This window comes from Drosophila gunungcola (assembly GCF_025200985.1).
Source record: "Drosophila gunungcola strain Sukarami chromosome 3L unlocalized genomic scaffold, Dgunungcola_SK_2 000002F, whole genome shotgun sequence".
Classification (NCBI taxonomy): Eukaryota; Metazoa; Arthropoda; class Insecta; order Diptera; family Drosophilidae; genus Drosophila; species Drosophila gunungcola.
Window position 1 is genome coordinate 5533381 of NW_026453178.1, and position 24350 is coordinate 5557730.

Here is a 24350-nt window from a genome sequence, read left to right on the forward strand (position 1 = left end):
GGGAAGCGGCGTAACCAGGCTTTGGCATGCTAAAAATAGCAAATGTAGCATACTTTTTAATAGCACATTTTTCTACCAAGTAACGTAACAAATTATAAATGAAAAAATCTAATATGAACATAGATATGTATAAAACTAATTTATATGTTATACAAAAAATTGTAATGAAAATAAATTAGGATAATAGGATGTTTTTTTACACCTGATCTGTGAAAAAGGTATTATTAAAATGTATAACATAATTTATTACAATAATAGACCATAAATCTCAATGAACACAACCTACATCATCAAAAGAAGAATTAAGTTTATACAGATCTATAAAGTTGAACTCTCTTCTTTTTTTGTTCAATAATACCAAATAGATTTCTAAATTTGTATGGACTGGAGTCCATACTATGGACAATTTATACGGGGTATCTCGTCATCGAATCTTGAATCATAGTTAAGTTCTATTTATTGTGGTGATGTTTGCATGCCGCTGTAAACGCTAATTTGTTAAATGAGCTGTTGATGCCCGCTCGCGGTGGCTAATTAGAGCGATTTCCGATGCATAAATTACGAAAGAAACGTTTTGGCCCGGCTCTGTCTGGAAAAGGGCTAATTTACATAATACCTGTGCATGTGTGTGCGGCTGTTACGCCGCCCACGCAGTCAGCCGGCGATGAACACATATAGCCGTAGTACACATAATACAAGCAAGCGGCTCAAAGCGTGTGGAACGCGATGATGAAGTTAATACGCTAAATTGGTCAAAACAAACGAAACGAGCAAAGTCGAATGTCGAAGCACTCGGTGAGAGAGACGGCAGCAGTTTTTCTGAAAGAGACGGCAAGCGAGAGGGTAAGAGCCGCAGAAATTCTAGTGATCCGCGTAATAACTGAAGTTGCCCAGCTCAGTTGCTCAGCGGCAGTTGAAAGCGTCGGTTCGTGGATCAGCGATCGTGGATCGTGAGTTTTGGCCCGCCGCCGCTAGCCAAGGTTAATTAGCCAAGATCCGAGATTCGAGACTCGAGATTTAAGATTTCAGATTCGAAATCACTTAGAGAGAGAGAGAGAGAGAGATGTCGTTTTTCCGCAACATACGCTCCTCCCTATCCTCGTCGTCACGGGCCAAGAGCTCCCGCTCCTCCTCCCGCGACACCACGCCGGTCCGCTCCGGATCTCGTCCAGCCAGCGTGATCAGTGGCGTGGGTTCCGTGGGCATTGCCAGCCGCCGGGACTCCACCACCAGCTCGACTTTGCAGCGCGGTGACACATTCATTCTCCCCAATTCCGAAGAGGAGGCGGGTCCTCCATCGAACACCTCCACGCTGGAGAAGAAGTCCAAGAAGTCGAAGGTCTTTAGCAAGTTCAGCACCTTCACCAAGCGCAAGAAGACCCCATCACCCGAGGAAGTGGCCAACTATGAGCACCATCCCAGTGACACGGCCACAAACACCTACTACAAGTGGCGCAGCGATGGAGCCGATCGTCTGCAGGACTACGATGCCCAGTCGGATCCCTTTAACTTCCTGTACGAACAGCACTCCAATTTGAGGAATCTGCAATCGGGTGAATCCACGGGTATCCATCGACAGGCCAGCATTGGTTCCAATTCCAGTGGTAGCTTTGATTCATCCACCTATCGGAAGAGCAAAACACCCACACATTTGCGAGAGCAGCTGGAGCAGTTGAAGACCCACTCGAACGACGATCTTCTGGAGGATCAGCAGCGGGAGGAGGACGAGCGTGAGAAGTACAAGACAGTGACGCTGAATAGCTTTAGGAAATCCTTCAGAGATCGCCTGCTGCAGCAGCAGAAGGAGACCCCCCACAATCCCGCCTGGTTTGTGGAAGTTCCCGCCCCGGCCGCGTCCACAAAACCCTTGGAACGTCGCGAGTCCAAGGAGAATCGTCCGGACTTTCTGGTCTTCGACAACGACAACTACCGTCCCCAGTCGCGTTCCCCGCTGCGGGATCGTCCCTCCCGTTCGGCCACCCGTTCGCCAGTGAAACGGAACGAGACTTTCCGGGTGGCCCAGCCCTCAGTGCGTCACATGTCACCCTCGCCGGCGCCCCCACCTGCCCCCTCCATACGCATCGAGATCAAGAACTCCATATCGCCACACTCACCGGGTAGACTGGTGCCTGTGGGCGTGGCTAAGCCGATGCCCACCACAGAGTACTATGCCCAAAGACTGCTGGCCAACAGAAGCACAAGCTTGCGGAGTTCCAGTCCAAGCCAAGGTCAGAGTTCCCGGTGGTACCGCCAGCCAGGGTCACCCACTAGGTTAAGTGTGGGTCAGCAGCAGCAGCAGCAGCAGAACAGTCACTTTAGCTATCACTTTAAGCAGCAGCAAAACCCCCAGCCTAAGCCTTACCAGCAAAACCCTCACCTCCAGCAGCAGCAAAAGGGTGGTCGCACCCTGGTGCACATAGGCTCGGAACAGAGCAAGTCAGTGACGCCGCCAACCCGAGGAAGGGCACCCACAAGGGTCCAGCTGTATGGCAGCAAGCCCCAGAGTCGACCGCAGCCAACGACCTACTTTGGCGGCCACTACAATGCACCTGTTAAGCCCATGCCCCGGGCATCTGCATCTTCCACCGGCATTCCCACTATCTATTTGGGGCGTCGCGAACCACCGATGACTCGTGCCACCACCAACACCACCGCCCACATTGCCGCCCCCGTGCCACGTCGCAATCGATCGCCGATCAAAATGCCCTGGCGGTAGGCGGTAGGCGTTAACCGAATGTATACACACATCATAAGCTATATCGCAAATGGAGAGTGGAGAATCAAGAATGAGTGTGGCTCTCATATATAGCAGTTCTTTCCAAAGTGACAAAGTCGATGATATTGCGTCATTATCAGAGCTGGGAGCGCAGCTTAGCGAACGCTGTTTTTGCCCATCGATAATGGGCAAATAAATGATTTATGTATCCATACAGTTCGTATCGTGTGTTGTGAATTTTTTGTACGTAAAATTATTGTTAAGTAAATAATAAAAAAAAAACGACAACAGATAATGCAAAATGTCAGACCCCGGGGGGAATTTCGTACATTTTAATGGCTTCAGCGAACCCGAAAAAGCACTCGGTACTTCTAGTATAGAGTGTTAATTGTCAGTTTTGAGTTGCCCCCGAAAAGAGTACCCCGAACTTGTTAGATGCTTTATGTGTGCTCTAAAAAATGTAGTTAGTTCAACGGATGGATATATGAGTCCGTATGACTAACTGTGCATGAAAATGAGCGAGCGTAAGTTACGTGACAAGCATTAAATATGGTCACTCAATCGGTCGGTCTGATGGGGAGGGTGCGGAAAATGTCTAGTTAGAAAGCAGCTGATGAGCTTTTGGCCATATTTGGTTTGGAAAAAATGTATTCGTACCCGCACGCAAATTATGGAATAAATTGTCTTGCCCCAAGCCAAAACGCAAGGCAGTGGTGATGTCAACTGTCGTTCTATGCGCTTTTCAAGAGGTTCACATCGTAGATAGAACAGGTTAAAAAGATTCTACCCATATTAACTTAGAAAAAATCAGTTTACAATTTCTAGACTTTTCAGGGAATGTTTTGCATGTTAATAGCCTTTCTATGCGCTTCTCAAGAAGATTACTTAAGGCATGCAGCACAATAGAAATTTGTTAATTCTTTCTCTTCGAATTTAGTTTTTTAGAAACAATATTATAGTATTATTGTTATTTGTAAAAATACTTAACTAAAAGCACAATCACATTAACTACTTAACAAGAAACCTACGCCTTCTAAATATAGATTGTTTTGATGACACGACAAATTTCTTGCGCTTGTCACTAAGTAAACAACGTCTGTTCTTTTAGCTTTACTTTTACTTAACTTGTCTCAAGTACGCAATAGTACATATAACTCAGATGACAAAATACATTAGAATCTTTTATTTTAATACCCCCCTTATTTATGTCATCTTATATATTGATATTCGGGGTTTTTTTCGTGATGCTGATTCTATGAAATGGCTACCACATTAACTCTGATTTCGCTGCCCGCATCCGTCTTTTGGCTGTCCGCTAATTAGTGGATCATTGCCCTAGTCTAACTTTGGCTTAACTCTCCGCACATTTCACTTTCTAATCTGGCAGCAACGAGGCCAACAAAAGACTCGTCTCAGGCCAAAAACTCTTTACGAGGCAAGATCGTGGAGACTTCTTTGGTCAGTGCAACTACACAGCCTTAGTGTTTGCTCAACTTTACGCATGATCTTGAACTACATTAGTCGCAGTTGGCGACGCACAGTTTGTGTGGCCAGATTTTCTGTTGCGTTAATGTGAACTAGAGTGTGAAAATCACTAAGTTTGCAATGTAAGCTAATACGCAGATTAACCTTGCCTATATGGCTGGGATCTGGGCGCTATTTTGCGTGGGTCTACGAAACAGGTTGGAATCAGAGTTTGAATCGTCATCATCATTGCCAGTAAACAGCATGGGGCTAATTCGTGATCGTTGGGTCGGAGGTTCCCCAGAAACTTCCCTTGTTCCGTCTGTGAATTTGCTAATTTTAGCTGTATTTTCGGTACTTTACTTAAGTGTGTCGGTTTTTTTCGGGTCTCTCTTTTTTATTTGGGTTGTGTTTTGCAATAAACAAACACTTACTGTTCTGTTGCTTGCGCTTTATAAGATACGAGAGTGTGTTTTTTTATACTACGCATAGATTCATTTCCAAGTAACTGAAGACCGGTTTTTGCTTTTTTTCTGTTTTTGCCGCCAACTGAGACGACGACCTACGGATTTTAATACCCTCGTTTTTTTTTAGTCAGGGTTGGATTGGATTGTTTTGCCATAAAAAAGGTGATAACTGGGAAAAACATGTAAAAATTAAAAACAAAACTGCAAAGTATCAGAATTGTCTTAATGGTTTTGTTTAACAAAGTATTTATATATATTTTGTATATGGAAGCAAATAATACAAGTCAGAGTTTATTTAGTTAACCAAAATCTCTTTAAACATAAAAAAATTACAAATACAATTTTTTTTATTAGGAAGGCGTAAGTTTTTACTGATGGCTTTATAGTAATATGACAAAATAATTTAAAGACATTTATGTCAACAAAATTGGTGAACACTGCGTATGAAAGATTATTTTTAAAATAACAAATAAAATAAAATTTATCAAAAGTAAATATATATGTGCTCGGGTTTTTTTAGAACATGTCCTTTAAGAAACTTTAAACCAACAACTTTACAAGTACCACCTTTTAACTGACTTAACTAACTTCTTTAAAATACGAGGTACTTTTTAGTCGAAATGTAGATTGTGTTACTCTAATTTAAATGCAGACAAACAGTCAACAGCCGGTGGCATAGCGTCATTGTTTGAAAATGTAGTGGCTGAACAAACTTTTATTCAGATATGTATATTTTTTCGATATTTTGCTATAAATTTCGCTCGGTTGTGCCAGAATCTTAACACCGAGTGGGAGTCCCCATAACTGAGTGGGTTAAGGCAGAACTGGACTGGCCACCATTAGAGCAAGATTTGTCTGCGCTAAATTTGACTAGACCCGGGAGCCAAAGAAGGCAATTGCAGCATAATTTTTCTCATATCGCGAAACGAACTCAGCTCATGTTTATTTATGCTAGAGATTATGATAATTAAAATGAAATTGGTTCACAGTTGGCAAGATGGCACATGACATCATGGATTCAGATGAGAAATTGGAGGAGGAATACAAATTGGATGATAATCTAAGCATTACATTAAATCCGATTGGGTGAAATGTGTTTAATATCAAATTACAGCCACAGCGGTTTGTGAAACTTTCGCCATCATGGATGGATTTATTGACATGCCCATTCGTTTAATTGGAGACACATTAATCTTTGAACAGAGAAAAAAAAAAAGGAACCATCAAAGTCGGAAAGACAAAGCGGAAGACAAAGCGGCGACCCGCCTAAGTGGAAATCAAACATTTGCCCAACAGCGGGCCAAGTTGCAACTTAATGCCAATAATATCCGCGCGTCAGGCGCAAATGTTTGCCCTGTCTGTCGTGCCCTCGTACTTGTATTCGAACTCGTCCGTCCTTATCCCCCTGTCATTGTCTCTCCGGCATTTTATTCCGCCGCTTTGAACTGGGTCAGCATCGATTTTTGGCCAGCGACGTGTCACAATTATCGCTGCGACGGATTCGATGGCACCCAAATGGCTGCCCTGTTCAAAAAATAAATCCTGCAAAAATTGACGTTTTTTTGCTACCCGAATATTAGATACTTAAACTTGTGGATAATGCCTCAATGTTGACCAACTTGGGAAAATTTGATTTTAAGGCGAATCTTATTTGTATAAAAACGTTACATGTTATGAGTGATCATGACAAATTCAGAAACCTAAAAAATGAGTTAAGTCCAATTTATTGCTTTATGCATTATAAATTCTTCTAAAATATAGTTTATTTGGTTTTCTGTGTGTTTTCTGATAATAATTTTTAAATATTTTGTACAAATCAAAACCGATATTTTTATTAAACTGGAAAAGAAGATCACTTTAGGTGCTACTGTTTGCGAATATATATTTTAGAAGGCCGATATGACTTCCTTTTCCCATTGTTACAAAAGCACCCATAAATGTAATATATCTTTGAAATATGTGTGTAATAAAAACCAAGCCGAGTGCACTGAGGGCATCGCCGGCCATCCTGAATATTAATGTCCTGGGTCAAAGCTATGAAAAGTCAAGTTTCGTGTTTATTGGCAAGCGTTAGGGATTCCACATAGCCGGCCGGAAAAGAAGCAAAACAATTTTTAGTGCAGTCCTCGCAAAGCGGCACAGAGACAAAGGCAAGTTGCCCAAAAATGGAAGCGTGCCAAGTGCGATATCTGTGTTTTGCTCCCTCGGTTTTATTTGTTGGCTTGGCTCAGCGTGTATTTTTGGAACAAGTGCAACATCCATGGCGGTAACTGCAACATCCAATCCACGGCAGCAACTGCAACTGCCACAACCATATTCATACCCATACCCTATTTCCCCCTCGTTTAGGCTTGACTTTCGCCATGTGGCATGGGGTGTTGTGCCTCCGTTTTCTTTGGCTACCAGGCAGCCATTTGCATCCGTAGTCCGGCCATTTTAGATATGGCCAGAAGTACATGGAATTGTTTGGCGCAATGGCGCGTAAATGAGCAGAGCGCAAATTAAGTTGTACCATCGTAAATCGGTTTTGTCTGGGCGCCCTGTTTTTTATTTGCAATTTTAACATGGTTTTTAAATGTATTAAAAAGGGGGAGTTTTTGCCAGTAGGTAATGCTTGCAGTTGTTGCCCGCGGAATAATGGACTTGGAAAGTAAAACGTCATAATTATCTTATTGCATTTGAATTAGTTTTTTTTCCTTTGTACTTTAAAGCGATTCTTCGTTTTAATTGTAAATAAAAGTAGTTGCTTTTCTTGTGACAAGGACTCGAAAAATAGGTTTATGTGCTGCTGTTCAGATTGTTCCATTTTTATAATTGGCAGTTTTGATAAAAACAAACTTTAATCAATTGTGATGTTTTCGATAATTTTCATAATAATAAAATTCATTTGAATCGAGAATTAAGTTTAAGCATTTAAATGTTTATTACCTTTTTTGTTAAGAAGAAAAGAATATTTCTATTTAAATTTTTTTTTAATTTACTTTATTTTTGTTATGTTTAATTTTGGTTGTCAATTTTTAACTTACTATTTATATTTAACTATTTTCCAGGGTGCCATTATACGAGAGGTTGAAGATGGAGTTCGCTGCGAGCAATGTAAATCAGATTGTCCAGGCTTTGCAGCTCACGATTGGAGGTAAGGCAGTTAATGCTTCAAATCACTATTGGAAAATAAAAATTACCAAAGATCAAAGAACAATAGCATAGATATTAAAAATATTTATATTATAGCGAACTTTGGTACAAGTTTAGAGCTGTGCCAACATTTAAGCCCTTACTGTAAAGCTTTCTCAAAAAGCTTTTCCTTTTGGTGTAGTACTAGAGTATAGCCGCTAGATGGAGCGTCTTATTCTATATTCCAAAATTAAAACTGCTATTATTAAATAAACAAAGTCTAGTAAAAAAATAATTACCCACACCCTAAATAAGCAATACCAATATCAGCGATCTGTTTTAATGAAATACCGCAACAAATTAACTTGGAATGATTTAAATTCAACATTTTTAGATCGTTTTCCTGTGTGGGCTCAGAATTAGTCTATCTCGATAAATAAATTATGCGTCAGCGGTGCCAAAAACAAAGAAACCTCCTCTCGAGCAGCAGGGAATCAGGAAAAAGCCAACAACAGCAGCAACAATATCTTGGTAGAAAATAAACGAAAACCACAAGTCAGTGGCGAAGGCGATTTGGCAGCGCCTCTATATCCCCTCAATGGAATATATATATAGAGCATCGATGACATCGGTGCAATGTGCAGTGGATAACGACTGGCCGCAACTTTAATTTATTGCCCGCCTTGTGGCCGAGAACCAAATAAATATTTGCCCCTCCGATTATTTTCACTATTTATCACTATTGTTATTGTTATTTGCAAATGCCAAATAATACCCCATTTGAAATGAGTTATATTTAAGTAGCCTAAATTATGCAATTATGTGCTGCATTTTATAATTCTCCATTTATGCAAATCGGGAAACACTCGACAAAACACTAAACATTTTCCTCTGCTTCTGCGTTCGACCGCAAAAAGCATTTAAAATTACGCCATTAATTTGTGAACTGAACCGAATGTCCGACTGTTTGTCTGTCTGTCCGTCGTCTCCTTTGTCTAACTGCGGTTGTGTTTTCTATTTGTGTTTTCATTTTGATGCTGGCCGCGCGCCAATTTCATTTGATGATTTACGGGGCGTATACGTGATACACTTCCGAAGGGAAAGGTATCGAAATAAATAACTGCTTAAGAAGTAAAGTCTTCTTAATTGAAATATAATTAAATATTATTAATCGACTTTTTGATGATCCAGTTCTTTTTTACATAGTTTAAAATATTTTAAAAAGCTTACAAATTGGAAGAGAATCAATGTATATTGGACAGAGTATTCCTTATTCAACATGATTTTCTCGTCCACATTTCTACAATTACTTAAATTTCGCCTGATTGAATTTGTTTGCTTGCGGCATTAAAAAGTATTATTTCTTAAAAGCGACTAAAATATCTGCTTTGGCTTTGGGATTTATGCTTTTATGAGAATTTTATTTAGGGTAGTAAATTAAAATGCTCACTAACTAACTTGCACACAAATACTGAACACAAGAACTATAAAAAAGATATTTGGAAAATTCCTATTTTCAAATAAAACGTAGGTAATTTTTAATGGGCATGTTTATTATATTCATTTGATGATAACATAGATCATGAGAACACAATTTATTGGGTGGCAAAAAGGCACTGGAAGAAATGTGGCATATATTTTGAGAAAAAAATTAAGTTGGAAAAATAATATGTCAATACGGTAGATAGCATTATATTCATAAGATTCTAATTGGTTAAGCATTGAGCTATTAAATAATAGACATTATTTTAAGTAGAAAGTCATGATAGCAAATAATTGTTATTTAAGCTTTAATTATAAGTCTCAGCTTAAGGTGATAATAAACCAAGTAAATTATCATTTTCATGTTTAAACGGGTGCATTAAACCCTCGTTATTCTCCATAAAAAACCTTCGCATCGCTGCTTTACGATTTCACTACGCTGCAGTGTCAATTAGTTGGCAATTAAAGACCTTGACTTGATTTTCTAGATATGTACTTGTATATGTATATATCCAAGGGCTCACCGCCCATTTGTTTGACCGCCCTGGAGATTGAGATTGAATTGATTGCGATATAAGTTTGGGGATTGACGATTGCGCCGTGGTTGCAACATCAATTGGCCGGGTTCAGCTCAAGTTCAAGTTTTCAAGCGACGCGTGCAATTTTTTGATGTCTCTTATTTATTTGGTAGGGCTTGCGCTTGAGCAATAAAGTCCGACACTGACTGACCGACTGACTGACTGACGAATTGACCCACTGACGAAATGACCGAATGACGATCTGTCTTGAGCTCGTGTTTGTATTTACTTGTATTATGCATTGACGATCTCTCTAACAGCCGCTTGCTCGCATCGAGTTTGCCGATTTATTTTTTTTCGTATTTGTATTTTTGTTTTACTTTTTTTCATGTGCTTTGAGACGCGCTCAAATTGCATTGTTTAACTGTTAAAACAGTTGTTACTCGGTTGCCCGTACGATCGGGCTGTGTCAGAGAGCGAATGAATATTCAAGTTAAATTTTAAAATGTTGTAAAAACACACGAGGAGGTGGAGAGCGATGAGCACGCGATGTGTCAGCACCTTATCGCGTTTAAATTTACTCTCTTTTCCACGGGGAGTGTTTGCCTAAACGTCAATTGTGCTTATCAAAATCGAAATCTCTTTCGGGCAATACAATGTACAGTCTGTGGAAAAATTATTAAATAAATACAGCGGTGGCTACTTAAGAATGTAATGAACGAAATATTAAAAGTTAAAGACCCAAAAGAGCCCTAAAAAGAAACAAAACTAAACATATGCATTAATTTAAAAGCGTTACAAATTAAAAACAAATTATACAAATAGTATAAAATGGTGAAAAGGAAGCATAAAAAACGAAGGCTAATAAACCTTATGAGCATTGTCAATTATAGCACTAGAACTATCTTATCTCTCAAAAATCAATACTAATGCAAAGAAGAATTACATACATAAAATTGAAGGTAAATTAACTGCTTCTCAATTGCATGAGCACTGTGCATAGCTTAAAGTGACCTTAAAGTTGTGAAACCCACTGTGTGAAGACAACCGAGTTGAAGACGCTTTTCACAGCCCGTGTGCCAGCACAATTCGCACAATTCGATTGTTTGTGTTTTGAAGTCGCGTGCTGAAGTCGAAGCTAAAACTGAAGTTGGAGCTGGAACAATATGCTGGTGACGGTGCGTCCATGTGACGTCTTTCAAGTGCAGCCGCAAGTGGTAAAGAAGCAGCCAAAGTTTCCCAGCCGCGAGCGCCACATGGCCATAAGGCGGAAAAAGTCCACGGCCATGGTCACGACCACGTCAGAAAGCACAGCAAAATGTCCGGAACAACGGTGAGCATGGAAAAAGAGGGGGGAATGGGAAAAATGGGGAAAAAGGGGGTCTGCCGGGTCAGCTATTTATGAGTTATTGAGGTGGTAATTATCGGCTAATGGATTGCCCCGCGGCCCCCAAAGTATTTTAATTGGGCATCAATCTTTCGGCACTCGCCTCGGGCAGCAAAAAGGCCAAGAGCAACATGAGCAACTCAAATAAATTCCACTTTGATTTTGGCATTTCTTCTTTTCATTCTCGGCTGCTGGTTTGCATAAGTTCACACTTTGCGGTATCAGATTTTTATGGTATCCCATTTAAGCCACAAAAAGTGTGTGCTGAGAGAGCCAAATCAAATTTAAAAAGCGTTTTGAATAATCTTATTTGCGCATCTATTGGTATTTTAAAGATTTTCTTAGAAACTTTTTGATATGCTTTGCTTTTGTTGGAATTATATGTGAAATTCTTAATAACTCTCATTATAAAAAAGAAATGCAGCATTTAAATAAATAAATATTTATTATATTTAAAGAAATAGAGAAAAAGTATATAAACAGCGAAGACTTTGCTGTTTTTTAAGAATTGCCAATGGCCTAAATATCAACCCGAAAAACTACAAATGGGTTATGCAAAATCCACGAGATCTTGCCCATAAATAACCCGCAATGCCCCACGTGAGATGCCTTTTCGACCGAAACAATTTTTTTTTTTTGACAACAAAGCAATTTAAAACATTTGCCGGCCAAAGGCCAGCACAAAAGTCGAAATAGTGACGAATGATCATTGTACTACTTGGAGCAACAATAAACACTGAGAAACAAGGCAAAGGCAAATTATTTGTGTGTTTACTTAATGTGACGCTAACATTAACGTGAATTTCCACGAATCAAAGCAAACGTCAAAGCCCAAAAAATATGTGTACAAGAAATAAATAAATAGATTCCATTAAAAAGTAAGACAGCATTTGTATCCACCAAACACGCTGCAAAAAGGCATTAAACGTAGAGAGATGGCCTCAAAGGCACGGCACCAGAGCCATTTACACCTGCGGACAGCGACAAGAACCAAATGTATCTGCCGGCTATACATGCATGTATCCACAGCATCTGTATCTCTTTTTCCCCTACAACGCAATGTAATGTAATTTCCTTTTGGCTGTTTTTGCGTGTTCATGTAATTAAAAGCAACAAACGACAGGCTCGTGCATCAAAGGTGGCTCTGATGGGTGGGTTAATAAACAAATAAACAAAACAACAGACAAACAGACAAACAAACAAACAGGTTTCATCCCACAGCTGTTCACCTGGCACGGAGTGCCAATGATAAATGGGCTGAGTTATGCCCAATTGCATCTGCTTGTGCACTTAATATTGGCTTTTGAATGCGAAATCAGAATGGACCCCATGCGGGTTGAGTGGGGGTGTAAATTTATTTTAAAAGCTTGATATTGGAATATGAAATGGATTTTCTTTTTAAAGCGATTTTGATTACTTTAAAATCTATTGCAGGCTATGAATTTCAGCTTGATTACTCCCTTATATATACAATTTACTGTATTTCTTTAGTTTGGATAGGGTTTTTGGGGAAAACGTTTATACTCCTATTTAGGAGCACTTATAGAATAGTTTGTATACCTATACTTTATATAATTATTTATACAAATATGTGTATAAAATTTGTAATCAAAAATGATTGTTGTGTGCGATTTCGGCTTTAATAAATCTAATCTTAAATTTCAAAAAAACTAATAAATACATATTTGAAGATGGTTTCTATTTTTTTTTAAACTTTAAGGTTTGGTGTGGTTTGTTGACTTTCAACCTGTCTCTCCTGTAGTTATATACATTTCAGTTTCTTAGCATGAATCTGTCCATTGGCTTAGGTTTCACAACAAAACTCCAATACGCTCAGATTAGTTAACGTGCTGCATTGAAAAGATACGAGTACTCAGCCAAAATCGAGGTGGTGCCAAAAGAAGATACATTATCCAGATACATTAAAACATTTGCTATGCACTGCCAAGTTGTTCCGGCACTTGGTCGATTTTGGCTCGGCTCGGCCCGACACCGTGTCCATTAATCAGCTGCCTCGCCAAAGTCACGTTTTGCATTTCGCCAGTGTGTCGTTGTATCTGCGAGACAGCTTGTGTGTGGTTGTTGTGTGGATGTGGCTACACTTAATGCGGCTGCTTATCAAGTTGACAGACATTGCGGCGACACCGCACCAACTACCTGGATGTGTGTGGAACCTGGACTCTCTGGAGCCCCTAATTAAGTGGTCTCAAACTGGAACTTGAACTTTGCCAGGCAATGGTCATCAATCTTGCCCAGATACGGGAACGCACATAGATGCAGATACAGACGTCAGTGAGCGCACATAAGTCGCCTGATTTTTTATTATACAATTCAGCAAATTAATCATTAAAATTTACGATTAAGCAAGGAACAAAAAAAAAATCTTCATAAATTACAGCCGGCCCGGCTACTGAGATGGGTGTGTTGACTCTTTTCGTGCTCGTGCGCCATGAATGAAAACACTTGGCCACACCAATCAAGTGGCCCCTCCCCTTGGCGACCGCCCTTGGCCACACCGCCCACTCAAAGGCTTTGTGTATTCTTAGTGCAAATACACAAATTTGACCAAGTGCTGCTAACAGAAGCGAGCAAAGCGAATCCAATGGCATCATAATATTATTAAAGCAGTTGCGTAGACCTCAATTATGCCAGAAGGGGGTGTTGTGTTAAGAAACAAATGATTTAATAACAAACTATCGGTTTAGCGAATGAGAATGCCTTGAGCAAATAAATAAAAATGTTTGCCTTAGTTCTTTTTGGCTTTGTTTTAAATTAAAACTTAAATTTTAATCTAAACATAAGTGTCTTAGAAAAATATTTGTTTAGTTGTTTTTGACAGCCTTAAAAATTATGGCTCCCGATAACAAAGCAAAGCTGATCCTATGAAACTATAATATTAGAAAGCAACAAGTCAACATACCAAAATCGTCGATAAAAATCGAAAAACAAAATTTGGTAAGAAATTTTACGATTTTCCTAATATTTCATTGATTAGACAATGTTATTTAGTGGTATTTTTTCTATCAAATGTATGATATTCCTTTACACTATTCGAAAAACTTGAACCCCATAGCACTCTGTTCGACAACGTCTTTTGATTTTTTATGGCCCATTTACGCTGTCTTTATGGATTTTGTCCAGCTGACTTAGCTTTCCCCACCCAACGGCATTTGGCCTTTTAGCTAGTTGCGTTCTTTGCTTATAAATAATTGCAGTTCGGAATTTGTTTCATGTCTGCTCACAGCTACATGTGGCAATCAAAGTCAAAGTGTGGAAAAATGTCGCAGACGCTTTTGATGAATGGCCGGAGCAAGTGGTGCGGAGGTTCGGTCATCCAATACGACCTTGACCGCCTTCCGAGGGGAAGGAAGCCAGAAGGTGCATATGATTGGTTTACTTTCCGAGTGGCAAGTGCAGGGACCGATGGCCATTAATTTGCCCGAATTACCCTAGCACCCTCCAGTCGTTTTCGTCCGTCTCCCTGCCTCTCTCCCCCCAAAAACCAACTATCTAAGCGCTTCGCCAGCCAAGCGCACTACCTGTTGACTCATTAACTCAGGTTAGTGGGCACATTGAGAAAAAAAGTTTTTCTATGAATAAAAAAATTATTTATAAATTTAATTCAACTGATTTTACATCGTTTAAACCAAAAAGAAATTCTATTCGTACTATTGGGATTACAATTTTTGGTAAAATGTATTCCAAAATGTTTAAATTAAATAGATTACAAATAAAATAAAAAAAGAAACATTAAATGGCTAAATAACGGGGAATACATGGTTGTAGATTAGTAGATTTATGTGACAATCGGTATTTATTAGTTTTTTTCCCGTTTAACTTATTTTATTTGTTTCATGAGTTAACATCTTCTTAATCTGTCATTTATATCATGCAAATTATAACTAATTTCATAGATAACGTTTAATTTTTCTCAGTGTTGGAGTTACAACTCCCACGACATTGTCACTCTCCATGCACAAGTGTGTGTGTGTGGTAATGTTAATGAAGAGCGCCATAAAGAAGCGACGCAATGCATGGCTAATAAGCGGTTCTTGCGGCTCTCTTTCGCTCCCTTTCTCCCCCTTTCCCTTCCACTCCTCCAGCAGCAGATGCAGCAGAGCACACTAGAGCGGTGTCATTATCGCTCACCTATGGGGCACGACCCCACCTCCCACTCTCTTTTGCTCTCTCTCCTCATCGCTTTCTATCTTTCAGCAGCTTCGTGCTGTTATGCTGGGCTTCGGGTTTTTGATTCGGCGGCCGAACGCCGTGCGCAGACTGCGACGCCGACGCAGCTGTACAGTTCTAATTGGATTGTTTGGCGGTGCGGTTGCTGGCGTTTCTCACTCGCGACTTGCGCGCGTTTCGCACGCGTTTTCACCAGTCGGTTTGGCGGTGTTTGTGAAATAAATTTGTTTAATAAATACAATATATTTAATTGCACAAATCTTCGTATACTCACCTCTCGACTTGGCCATTTACTTGACGTCGGTGCGCGTATTTTTGCTCGATCAGAAGTGTTTAACATTTACTTGAATCGTAAACACAAACAAAACGCCACGATTTGTTTACATTCTGCAGTGCGGTTTCTGGTTCTTTTATTATTATTACCGAAAAATGCAAATGTCAATTGCAAAATGTAAAAATACATCGCACTGCAAAGATTAAATTAAAAGAAATCCTCCTACGGATTATTAATTTTTTCATTTGCCCCGAAAATGAGTCAGTTTGGATTTACAACACTATTAATTTTTTTTACTTTTATCCCACACATTGACATTTGTTTTCCTTTTCCCTTTTCACGGCCCATTGCGATTTTCCCAATTTTGTAACACATTGTGACCAGATTTCGCGGAACTGTAACCCCCGGAAAATGTTTGCATCAGTGCTGAGTGATAAATATTTATGCGATTGGGATCTTAAACCGTAATAGTTCTCGGGAATTCAGTGACGTTTCTACGATTTCACTGATCCAGCTTTTTGGGTCAACTCGACAGCTCAATGGGTTAATGGAGAGGTTTATTCTCGCTAGATTGATGAGACGATACAGTGAAGACGACTGTGAGCTATCATATAAACACAAATAATATAAATCATAATAAATAATAGAGTATTAGCGGTGCTAAATTGAGTAAACAACATAACTGGGTAATGAGGTGTTTGCACTGTGATCGTTCAAATTGATAGGGGAAATTCAGGAAAAGTAGAATAACTGAGTTATCAGTTCTTGTATAAAGTTATGTTACCCGAGTGTTATCGGCACGCTAGGTTACCGACCCACAGAATCTTCGGTTTAGGGAACTCTAACACACTATTTATTACTTCAATTTCTTGAAAGTAAAATACTATTTTATGTTTCTACCTTTGAGATCTAAATTCACAGTAAAATTTAGAAATATTACAAATTTGTCAATTTTGGCAATATTTCTGAAACCTTTGTTTTGACTTTTAATTTTGAATAACATATGCTTCTTTTATTTGTTTCTCAATATTATTATTACTTACATTATTTCAAAAGAAGTCATTTTGTCCATTTAATCGCCCACAGTTCCCAATTAAAAATCACATTGGCTTAGTCGTTATTTATGCAGTGACATTTGCGGTTCATCTCTGTGGGAACCCCACAAGGTTGTAATAATTCACTATGCAATTTGTTGCTAAAGAATATTCCATCTGCTTTCTGTGCGACAGCCCCAACAACTTTGACTATAACCCCAAGCTCGTAAATATCAACTAAGCTGCTCTCGGTTATAGGGAAAAATGGGTGAGGTATTGAAGGGGAGGTATTTTGTACGGAAGAGGTTTGTGCATACTACAGTGCATATGTTAATTATTCCACCTGTCCAATGATAGCGAGGTAAAAGTTTACAAAGAGCGGGATAAGGGGTTGCTTCTACTCACTGATTCAATTAGCGGTAGCCATACGCATATAACCCATATTTGTGGATACACAGCAAATAAAATCATAATTTTTTTCAGTTTTATATTGTTAGTTTTAGATTTACATCTTTTTCGAAATTCACCAACAAAATGAAAACATATTTTAAAATCGTCACTAAAATATAAGATTGAAGTATTCAATTGATAACATTTTTAATATTGAATAAAAGTCTGGATTGATGTAAAGTATGCTTATATTATTATTTCAATGTTAAAAAGATTACTTTATTGTATTATTCAAGATTACCATAACCATAAAAATTTGACTGATTATAAATTTATTGCCTTTTTAAAGCTATATTCAAAGTTTACAGATTCAGTTAGATTTGATTAGGAAATAATGTTATATATTTTTATTTTTATTCTCGGTGCAGTTGTAAGTGAGGGTGTATATAACTATACTTCACTATATAGGGCAATCTGAGCGTCCGACAGTAAAGTGCATTGTTCTGTTGTTGTTGGCGTAATCGCATTAAAAGTCGTTTAATCGAAAGCGAAAAAGAGAGCTCCCCGTTTCCCCGCTTCGCCCTTTCTCTTACCTTGAGTGAAGTGGGTGGAAGTGGGCGATGGGCGGTTGGAGGAACGAGGGGGCGGGGAAACTGGGACCACAGTTCATAATTGAGATTTGTTGCACTCCGACGCTGACTTTTATGCGAGCGCTTTTATTGTTTATTGTTTACAGCGGCAACATGTAAGTGCAATTACTGCGGAAAATTGGATTTCCTTCCCTGCGGAAAAGCTTTCTCGTTGGCTCCGAGGTTTTAGCGTTTGGGTTTCGCTTTTCGGGAGGTGGCAAACAAATTGTTGGTCAAACAATGCTGATTGCTCTCCAGCTGAAACCAGGCGATAGTCTGAAGGATATAGAATATGGGATTGAGGAAGGGCAAGGGGAAGGGCAAGGGGAAGGGGAAGCGGTGATGGCACAGGGAGCGTTGCCCCAAAAGTTTTCCAATTGCGGTTGCCGCACGGCGCTTGCCTCTATAAACGAAAGTGACTTTGGGGCTTATCAATTGTAATTGTGGGTCCGGGTTACCGACACCTACTTCTGCACCCCCCGCCCCCCCCTCGCGAAATGCTGCGGGGCCTAACAAGAAAAGTTGTCGCCGAGTTTGAGTGTCTATTCGTGTGAGAGTGTTAGAGTTTGCTTCAGCATACAGTACTTGACAGAGCCATAAAGCTTTGTGGCAGATGTTGCATCAACCAATCTCAGCCCTTACATATGCATAGACCAATTTTAGCCCTCACATACGTACAATAACTGACACACAATTTATAACAAAGAATTAGTTACGACAAAAAAGTTTGGAAAAATAACCTAAAATGTATTAAACAAAAAGAAGAGATCAAAAAATTAGCTTAGGTCATGTATTTTGATTATTTTACTTTTTTTATTAGATTAAAAAGTAGTACAAACTACTTAAAATTACGGATACATCACCGTTCCTTAATTTTAATTAGTTTGAATCGACAATTTTTCTAGCTTTTACAACTTTTTATGTTATTTTTAATGTTTGGTCTGTGAACTTTTTAAATATAAAAAGGCTGGATTGAGACTTTAAATAGCATTTTAGCAATTTCTAAAAAAATATTTAATCTACCGAAACCATTATTAAACAAAATTAATGCTAGAATATCACCCCAACTTTATAATTTTCATCTCAAGTAACCAGAGTAAGGATAGCTTATCCATTGCATAATATAATTTAAAATAAACTTTAAATTGAGTATGAAAGCCTAAAACTAAACTTAGGTCATAACAAAGTCAATTAATACATTCCTTACAATTCTAGCTCCCCAGCCATTTTAATGATTATGGCTCACACTGTAACCAACTTTTGGCTTTTAATTACATTTATCTGGCAAAACTTTCAGCCCCGAAACTAGTTTTATTTGTTTTCATACGCATTTCTGTTGATTGTACGCCATACGATATCAGTTATTATTATTATATTATGTTGCCCTTTCTACGCGTTGCTGTTGTTGTTGCTTGTTCCTTGTTGCCCGTTTCAATTAAATACAAATCTTTGCCAGATGGTAAAGCGCAGAGCATTCGCTTATTTCGCGTCTGTTTTTGATATGACAAAAAAGTCTTGTCGCAGCGACGACTCTAATCTGGAATGAACACGTTTTAATGGCATTTTAATTGTTTATTCAGCGATAACGCTGCGCATCTCTTTTCGTCTGAAAACAGAAAGCAAGCAGGGAGATAGAGATATATAGATAAAAGTAAGTCGAGAGAAAAGAAATCATTATTAACCATATTAGCACATATGGCCCGCATTGGTGCATTGTCAACTATGTATGTACATATATCGCTGGGCAAACAAATGTGTTCCTCAAGGTTCCCAAAAGCAACCGAACTTAAAGGCTGAGTTCCCATACAGCTGCGGGCATTCTAAAATCACTTGAAAATTTAAATTTAGATTCTGGCCGTGTGATCTATCTGTACTTGGAAATCTGTCAAATTGAATTTGTTTCTACATCAATTACGGAAATGACATTTATTTCTGGGGGAAAATATTTTGTGACGACTCGAATTCCCTTAATTTTATTTTTGTTTTCATTTAAAATCCATTAGAATCAATTGTTGGGTTTTTTTGTATCAGTGCAAATACTTTTTTTATTAACAGCATAATAAGTTCTAGAGTATTATTAAGCACAGCATTATCTATATAAATAATTCCATTACAGGCTTCCTCAATCGATAACTTACTGATAAAAGTCCTATAATCTTAATAAAGATAACTACCTAAACCACATATTCTTTCACCACCAATATTACATTTTTCAGTAGAACCTTATCAAAACTTTGTTCTGAGTAGTCCATTTAATTTTAGAGTGTTTTTCATTTTACTGGACTCTGAATGTGTAAACATATCGTGAGCTAGATCTTTTGAGAGAACCTACACTTTGTGTGTCACAGGTATATGACTCACTTGAACGCACATTAAATTATTCAATTTATTTGCATTACTTTGGCTGGCAAAAACCTGTTGCACTTTTCCGCATCGAAGTCGTGAGCAATTAGCAATCAGTTCCTCATTTTTCAGACAAGACCATAATTGGACAACTGACATTTTGAGACCACATTCCCGCCGTCCATCTAGCCATTTGAACAATCGCCAACCCCTGTTTCCATTTGGTAGCATTTCGGTGGAAGAACTCACTTCGTCTTATCGTATTTTGAACGCTAACACAGTTTGTCCTCCGTCGATGATTGAGCAAATGGAATTTGGCAATTTCGGTTTTGGGTTTTTCGGTCTCAGCTCCCCCGATGACATCACACACGCTGACGATGATGGCCAATCCTACCCAGGAGTTGGAGCTGTGTGTGCGTGTGTGCGTGTGTGTGTCTGGGGGGAGAGACCTTTATTAATCTTATCAAAAGATGCTTTTCTACCTTTTATTTTATTTCATTGCTCGGGGCGTTTTTATTTTTGTTAAATGTCAGCCCGTCGGACAGGCCATAATCGTGAGCTCATTTAAGTTAACTTTCTATCTAATAATTTAGGTAAAAATTCAGTTACTACACAATTAAATATTCTGGTACAAATATATATCGCAACTTAAGGAGAAGTTTTAAAACCAATTAAATAAAAGGCTTTCAGAAAATAATTTGTACAACTATCGATTTTTAATGCAAACATTTTATTTTTATCTACTCATTTAAGTTGTATTTGTTTATTCATATTCGTATATATAAAAATAAATCAATACAACTTAAATGAGAAGATTTAAGTTGTCTGCAGTTATACCGAATTAAAATTTTGTACAAGTAAACGCATAGTTGGATCTCACCAGAGATTTCTGTGCGAAAAAAGTATGTTCTTTTTTACGTTAAGTATGTTAAAAATTCGTGGAATGACGAATTCCCATAATAAGCTGATTCATTTTCTATCTGCAATTTATCTCTCTGTGTAACCGTAACGTATTTACGCACAATTTCTTTGGTGTGGGCGTATTTATGACTGCGATTATTTTGCTTGTACCTCTAATTGAAAAATAAGTAAACAAGCAATTATAGAAATTCCTAGTCCGCAGAATTGTTCGCATAGGTAAACTCAAATTATATGATGGTAAACAAATCGTATCGGAACAAAGGTCAAATTAACGCTATAATCAAAATGTCAATGAGCAAATAACGCGCCGCGACGTGCCGAATGAAAGGTGATTTAATTTTAAACGCGAGTTTCTCTTATTTTCGTGGAGGTGGTAGAGCGAAGCACCAAAGAAGAACCGACAAATTGTGCCGAGTCAGGCAATAAGAAAAGATTTTTCAACAGAAACACATGAAAGCCAAGTTCATTAAGACAAAAAGAAACAGTAATAGGAACGAAAAGAAGCGGCTAAGCTGTCGAAACCCCTTGGTTCAAAGAGCGGCTAAAAGTGGCGTAAAATGGTGAAAATGCTCGATCTGGACCGTCACGCAGAGTGCCCACTGTGGGCGGCACTGGCCTCCTCGGATGTCCCGTGGACCGGCATGGACTACGCCTGCCTCAACGTGCTCAGTATCTACTGCAAAGTATTCGATAAGAAGGAAATATACGATCTCATAGTGAGGTAAGCGTTCGGCGGGTTCGCAAAGCTGCCGCTAGATGGCACCACCCAAAACACAGTTGCGAACAGTGGAATGTAGTTTTAATTTTAAGCGTATAATTAAACAAAAGTGGGGGACTGTTTGCTCATTTAAGTATTTATTAGTTGGGTCAATATTAAAGTTTCGATTATATTTCATTTCAAATTTATCTATTTTTAAACAATTCTTATAGACATTAGACTGTTCATAAAGATTAAAGTTTCACAATGTCAATTAATTGACATTTTGATAAAAAAATTAACATTATATGTAATAATTCTTATGTATGTATGAAAACAATTTTAGTTTTATATATACATTTCGTAAAGTTTGTTGGTAGCTTAAATTTTGTATTTGTTAAAGGGCTTAAGTTTATGATTATTATTTTTTATGTGAACCTAATAGAAACTTAACGTATACGTATTAAATTTGTTTGCTACCATATACAGTTATTGCAATAAAAATAGAGAAGTTTGTGTATTATGCAACAACTTAAATTTAATTCATAAAAATGCATTAAATCTTATAGTATTGGTTCTCTATTTCAACGATCTCAACATTTTCTTTTGATTTTCCAGGAAAACCTGCCAATCTTGCAAATGTCCTCGCGAGGCGCATGCCATCTACCAGCAACAGACGACCAACGTGCACGAACGACTCGGCTTCAAGCTGGTATCTCCTGCGGATTCCGGAGTGGAGGCACGGGACCTGGGCTTCACGTGGGTGCCGCCCGGAGCACGGGCATCGTCGCGGATCAACCGCTACTTCGAGCAGCTGCCGGAGGAGGCGGTACCTCGGTTGGGAAGCGACGGAGCCTGCAGCCGGGAGCGCCAGATCTCGTACCAGCTGCCCAAACAGGATCTTTCGCTGGAGCACTGCAAGCACCTGGAGGTGCAACACGAGGCTTCCTTCGAGGACTTTGTTACGGCGCGAAACGAAATCGCACTGGATATAGGTACGTTGTTCTCCACAATATTGACAAATTAAATATTTGAATATTCGAGATTCGTAGATTCGGATACGTACTTTATTATCCATAATAAAATTATGAACATTAGATGTTAGATGTTTTCAGTAAAATTAGATTGTGATCATAAAATATTGATCTTTAAAACATTTCATGTATGGTCTATATTGATTTATAGTTAACAATAAACAGCTAAAGGACTGCGCATTGACTTTAACTATTACTCATACGTACTGTTACTCATACGTTACTTGTTATAATAGTAATTAACCAATCTAGTAATTGATGGGTTCTGATGAGTAACTATCTCTTCTAGCCCTCCCCTAATTAAATTTTGTGGTTATCATTTGTTTTAATTCCCGTATGATAACCCGCCCAGGATGACTTAACTGATTGTGTTCTGCATTATCTTCCGGTTGAATAGCCTACATCAAGGATGCCCCCTACGATGAGCATTGTGCGCACTGTGATAACGAGATAGTCGCCGGCGAACTGGTGGTGGCGGCGCCCAAGTTTGTGGAGAGCGTGATGTGGCACCCCAAGTGCTTCACCTGCAGCACCTGCAACTCGCTGCTGGTGGACCTGACCTACTGCGTCCACGACGACAAGGTCTACTGCGAGCGTCACTATGCGGAAATGCTGAAGCCCCGCTGCGCTGGCTGTGATGAGGTGAGTCCCCAGCTCGATTCTCCCCAGTATTTTCTACGACCCCGACCCCATCACCGATCCCTAATTGAGAATTATTGTGTGGCATACTTTGGGGCGCTTTCCGCAGATGCTATCTGTGTGTGTCATTTCCCAACCGAGAGTGTCCGTGTGAGTGAGTGCCCTCTGTCACGGTCCCTGGTTTTTATCGCCCGCCACACGCAGTTCACGTTTATTGCATAGGTGCGGCTATCGCCCTTTCCCAAAGGTTATGGCATTTTCATTGAACTTCACTTTGGAGGAATCCTCCAGCTCCGCAAATGCAGCGACTCAGCGACTCAGCGATGGCGATGGCGATGGCAACAAAGAAGCGAAGGCAGTTCATTGGCAGCATTGGCTGTTGACGCGTTGTCATCCGTCGAGCGGAAGTTCACTGCGAGTGAGCCGGATATTTGTGGTATTCGCGGTTAAGGTCAGAGATTGCATAAAATCACTGATACTGAAGGTATCCTATATCTGTTTATGAGTACAAATTGATACAGTTTTATAACTAGCGGACATATTTGCTCGTGAGCATATATTATACTGATTAGAACTAATCACGAATCGTTTTATTTCTGATTTTGTTCTAAGTACTCTTAGCACTTATAAAGTACTTTTCAAAATAATTTGATTTCATTTTGTAAACTTGTTTATTTCTCTTATTGAGTTGTGTATATCAATATGCAGTTTAATTTACTACAAATATACAAATACAAATTGTTAAGAAATAAGTGGACGAAATGTTTAGAATACCAGAAGATCAATATAGTTTGTACCTTTGGCATATACCAGGTGTTTATTAACCAATAGAAAAAGATTCAAAGTATTTGAAAAAAAAGAAAAATATATATCTCAAATCTAGTTCGAAAGTTTATATTCTAAAATGTTCTCCCAAAAGCTTTACTAAAGCGAATTCGTCCAAATATTTCCCAAATATTTACCGTATTTTCAATTACCCTTACATTCATTCACTGCTTTGATATTTTTCCCAACCCATGACAAAGAAAAACTTTCGCTTTCGCTGCGAAAAGC

The 24350-nt window shown here is 38.9% G+C and overlaps 2 protein-coding genes across 7 annotated transcripts in view; both read left to right on the forward strand.

The window, feature by feature from the left end:
- The window catches only part of LOC128257478 (four and a half LIM domains protein 2), a 61132-nt gene that overhangs the window by 11710 nt on the left and 25072 nt on the right, over window positions 1–24350 (forward strand). For 3 of the 6 annotated variants that reach the window (XM_052988500.1, XM_052988498.1, XM_052988501.1), the window contains exons 3-5: window positions 7698–7783; window positions 22243–22619; window positions 23056–23300. In XM_052988500.1, the coding sequence (XP_052844460.1) occupies window positions 7698–7783; window positions 22243–22619; window positions 23056–23300 (708 nt within the window). Of the gene's footprint in view, window positions 1–7697; window positions 7784–10215; window positions 11095–15456; window positions 15546–21297; window positions 21649–22242; window positions 22620–23055; window positions 23301–24350 lie in introns of those variants that run through there. The other 3 variants (XM_052988502.1, XM_052988503.1, XM_052988499.1) reach the window with 3 other exon arrangements.
- On the forward strand, window positions 878–2996 carry LOC128257480 (serine/arginine repetitive matrix protein 1). Its single transcript, XM_052988510.1, has one exon. The coding sequence runs from the start codon at window positions 1064–1066 to the stop codon at window positions 2714–2716; it is 1653 nt and encodes a 550-aa protein (XP_052844470.1). The 5' UTR covers window positions 878–1063; the 3' UTR covers window positions 2717–2996.

Bases quoted from the DNA above. Each gene is read 5' to 3' on its own strand.
- LOC128257480 (XM_052988510.1), top strand. From the start codon at position 1,064: ATGTCGTTTTTCCGCAACATACGCTCCTCCCTATCCTCGTCGTCACGG.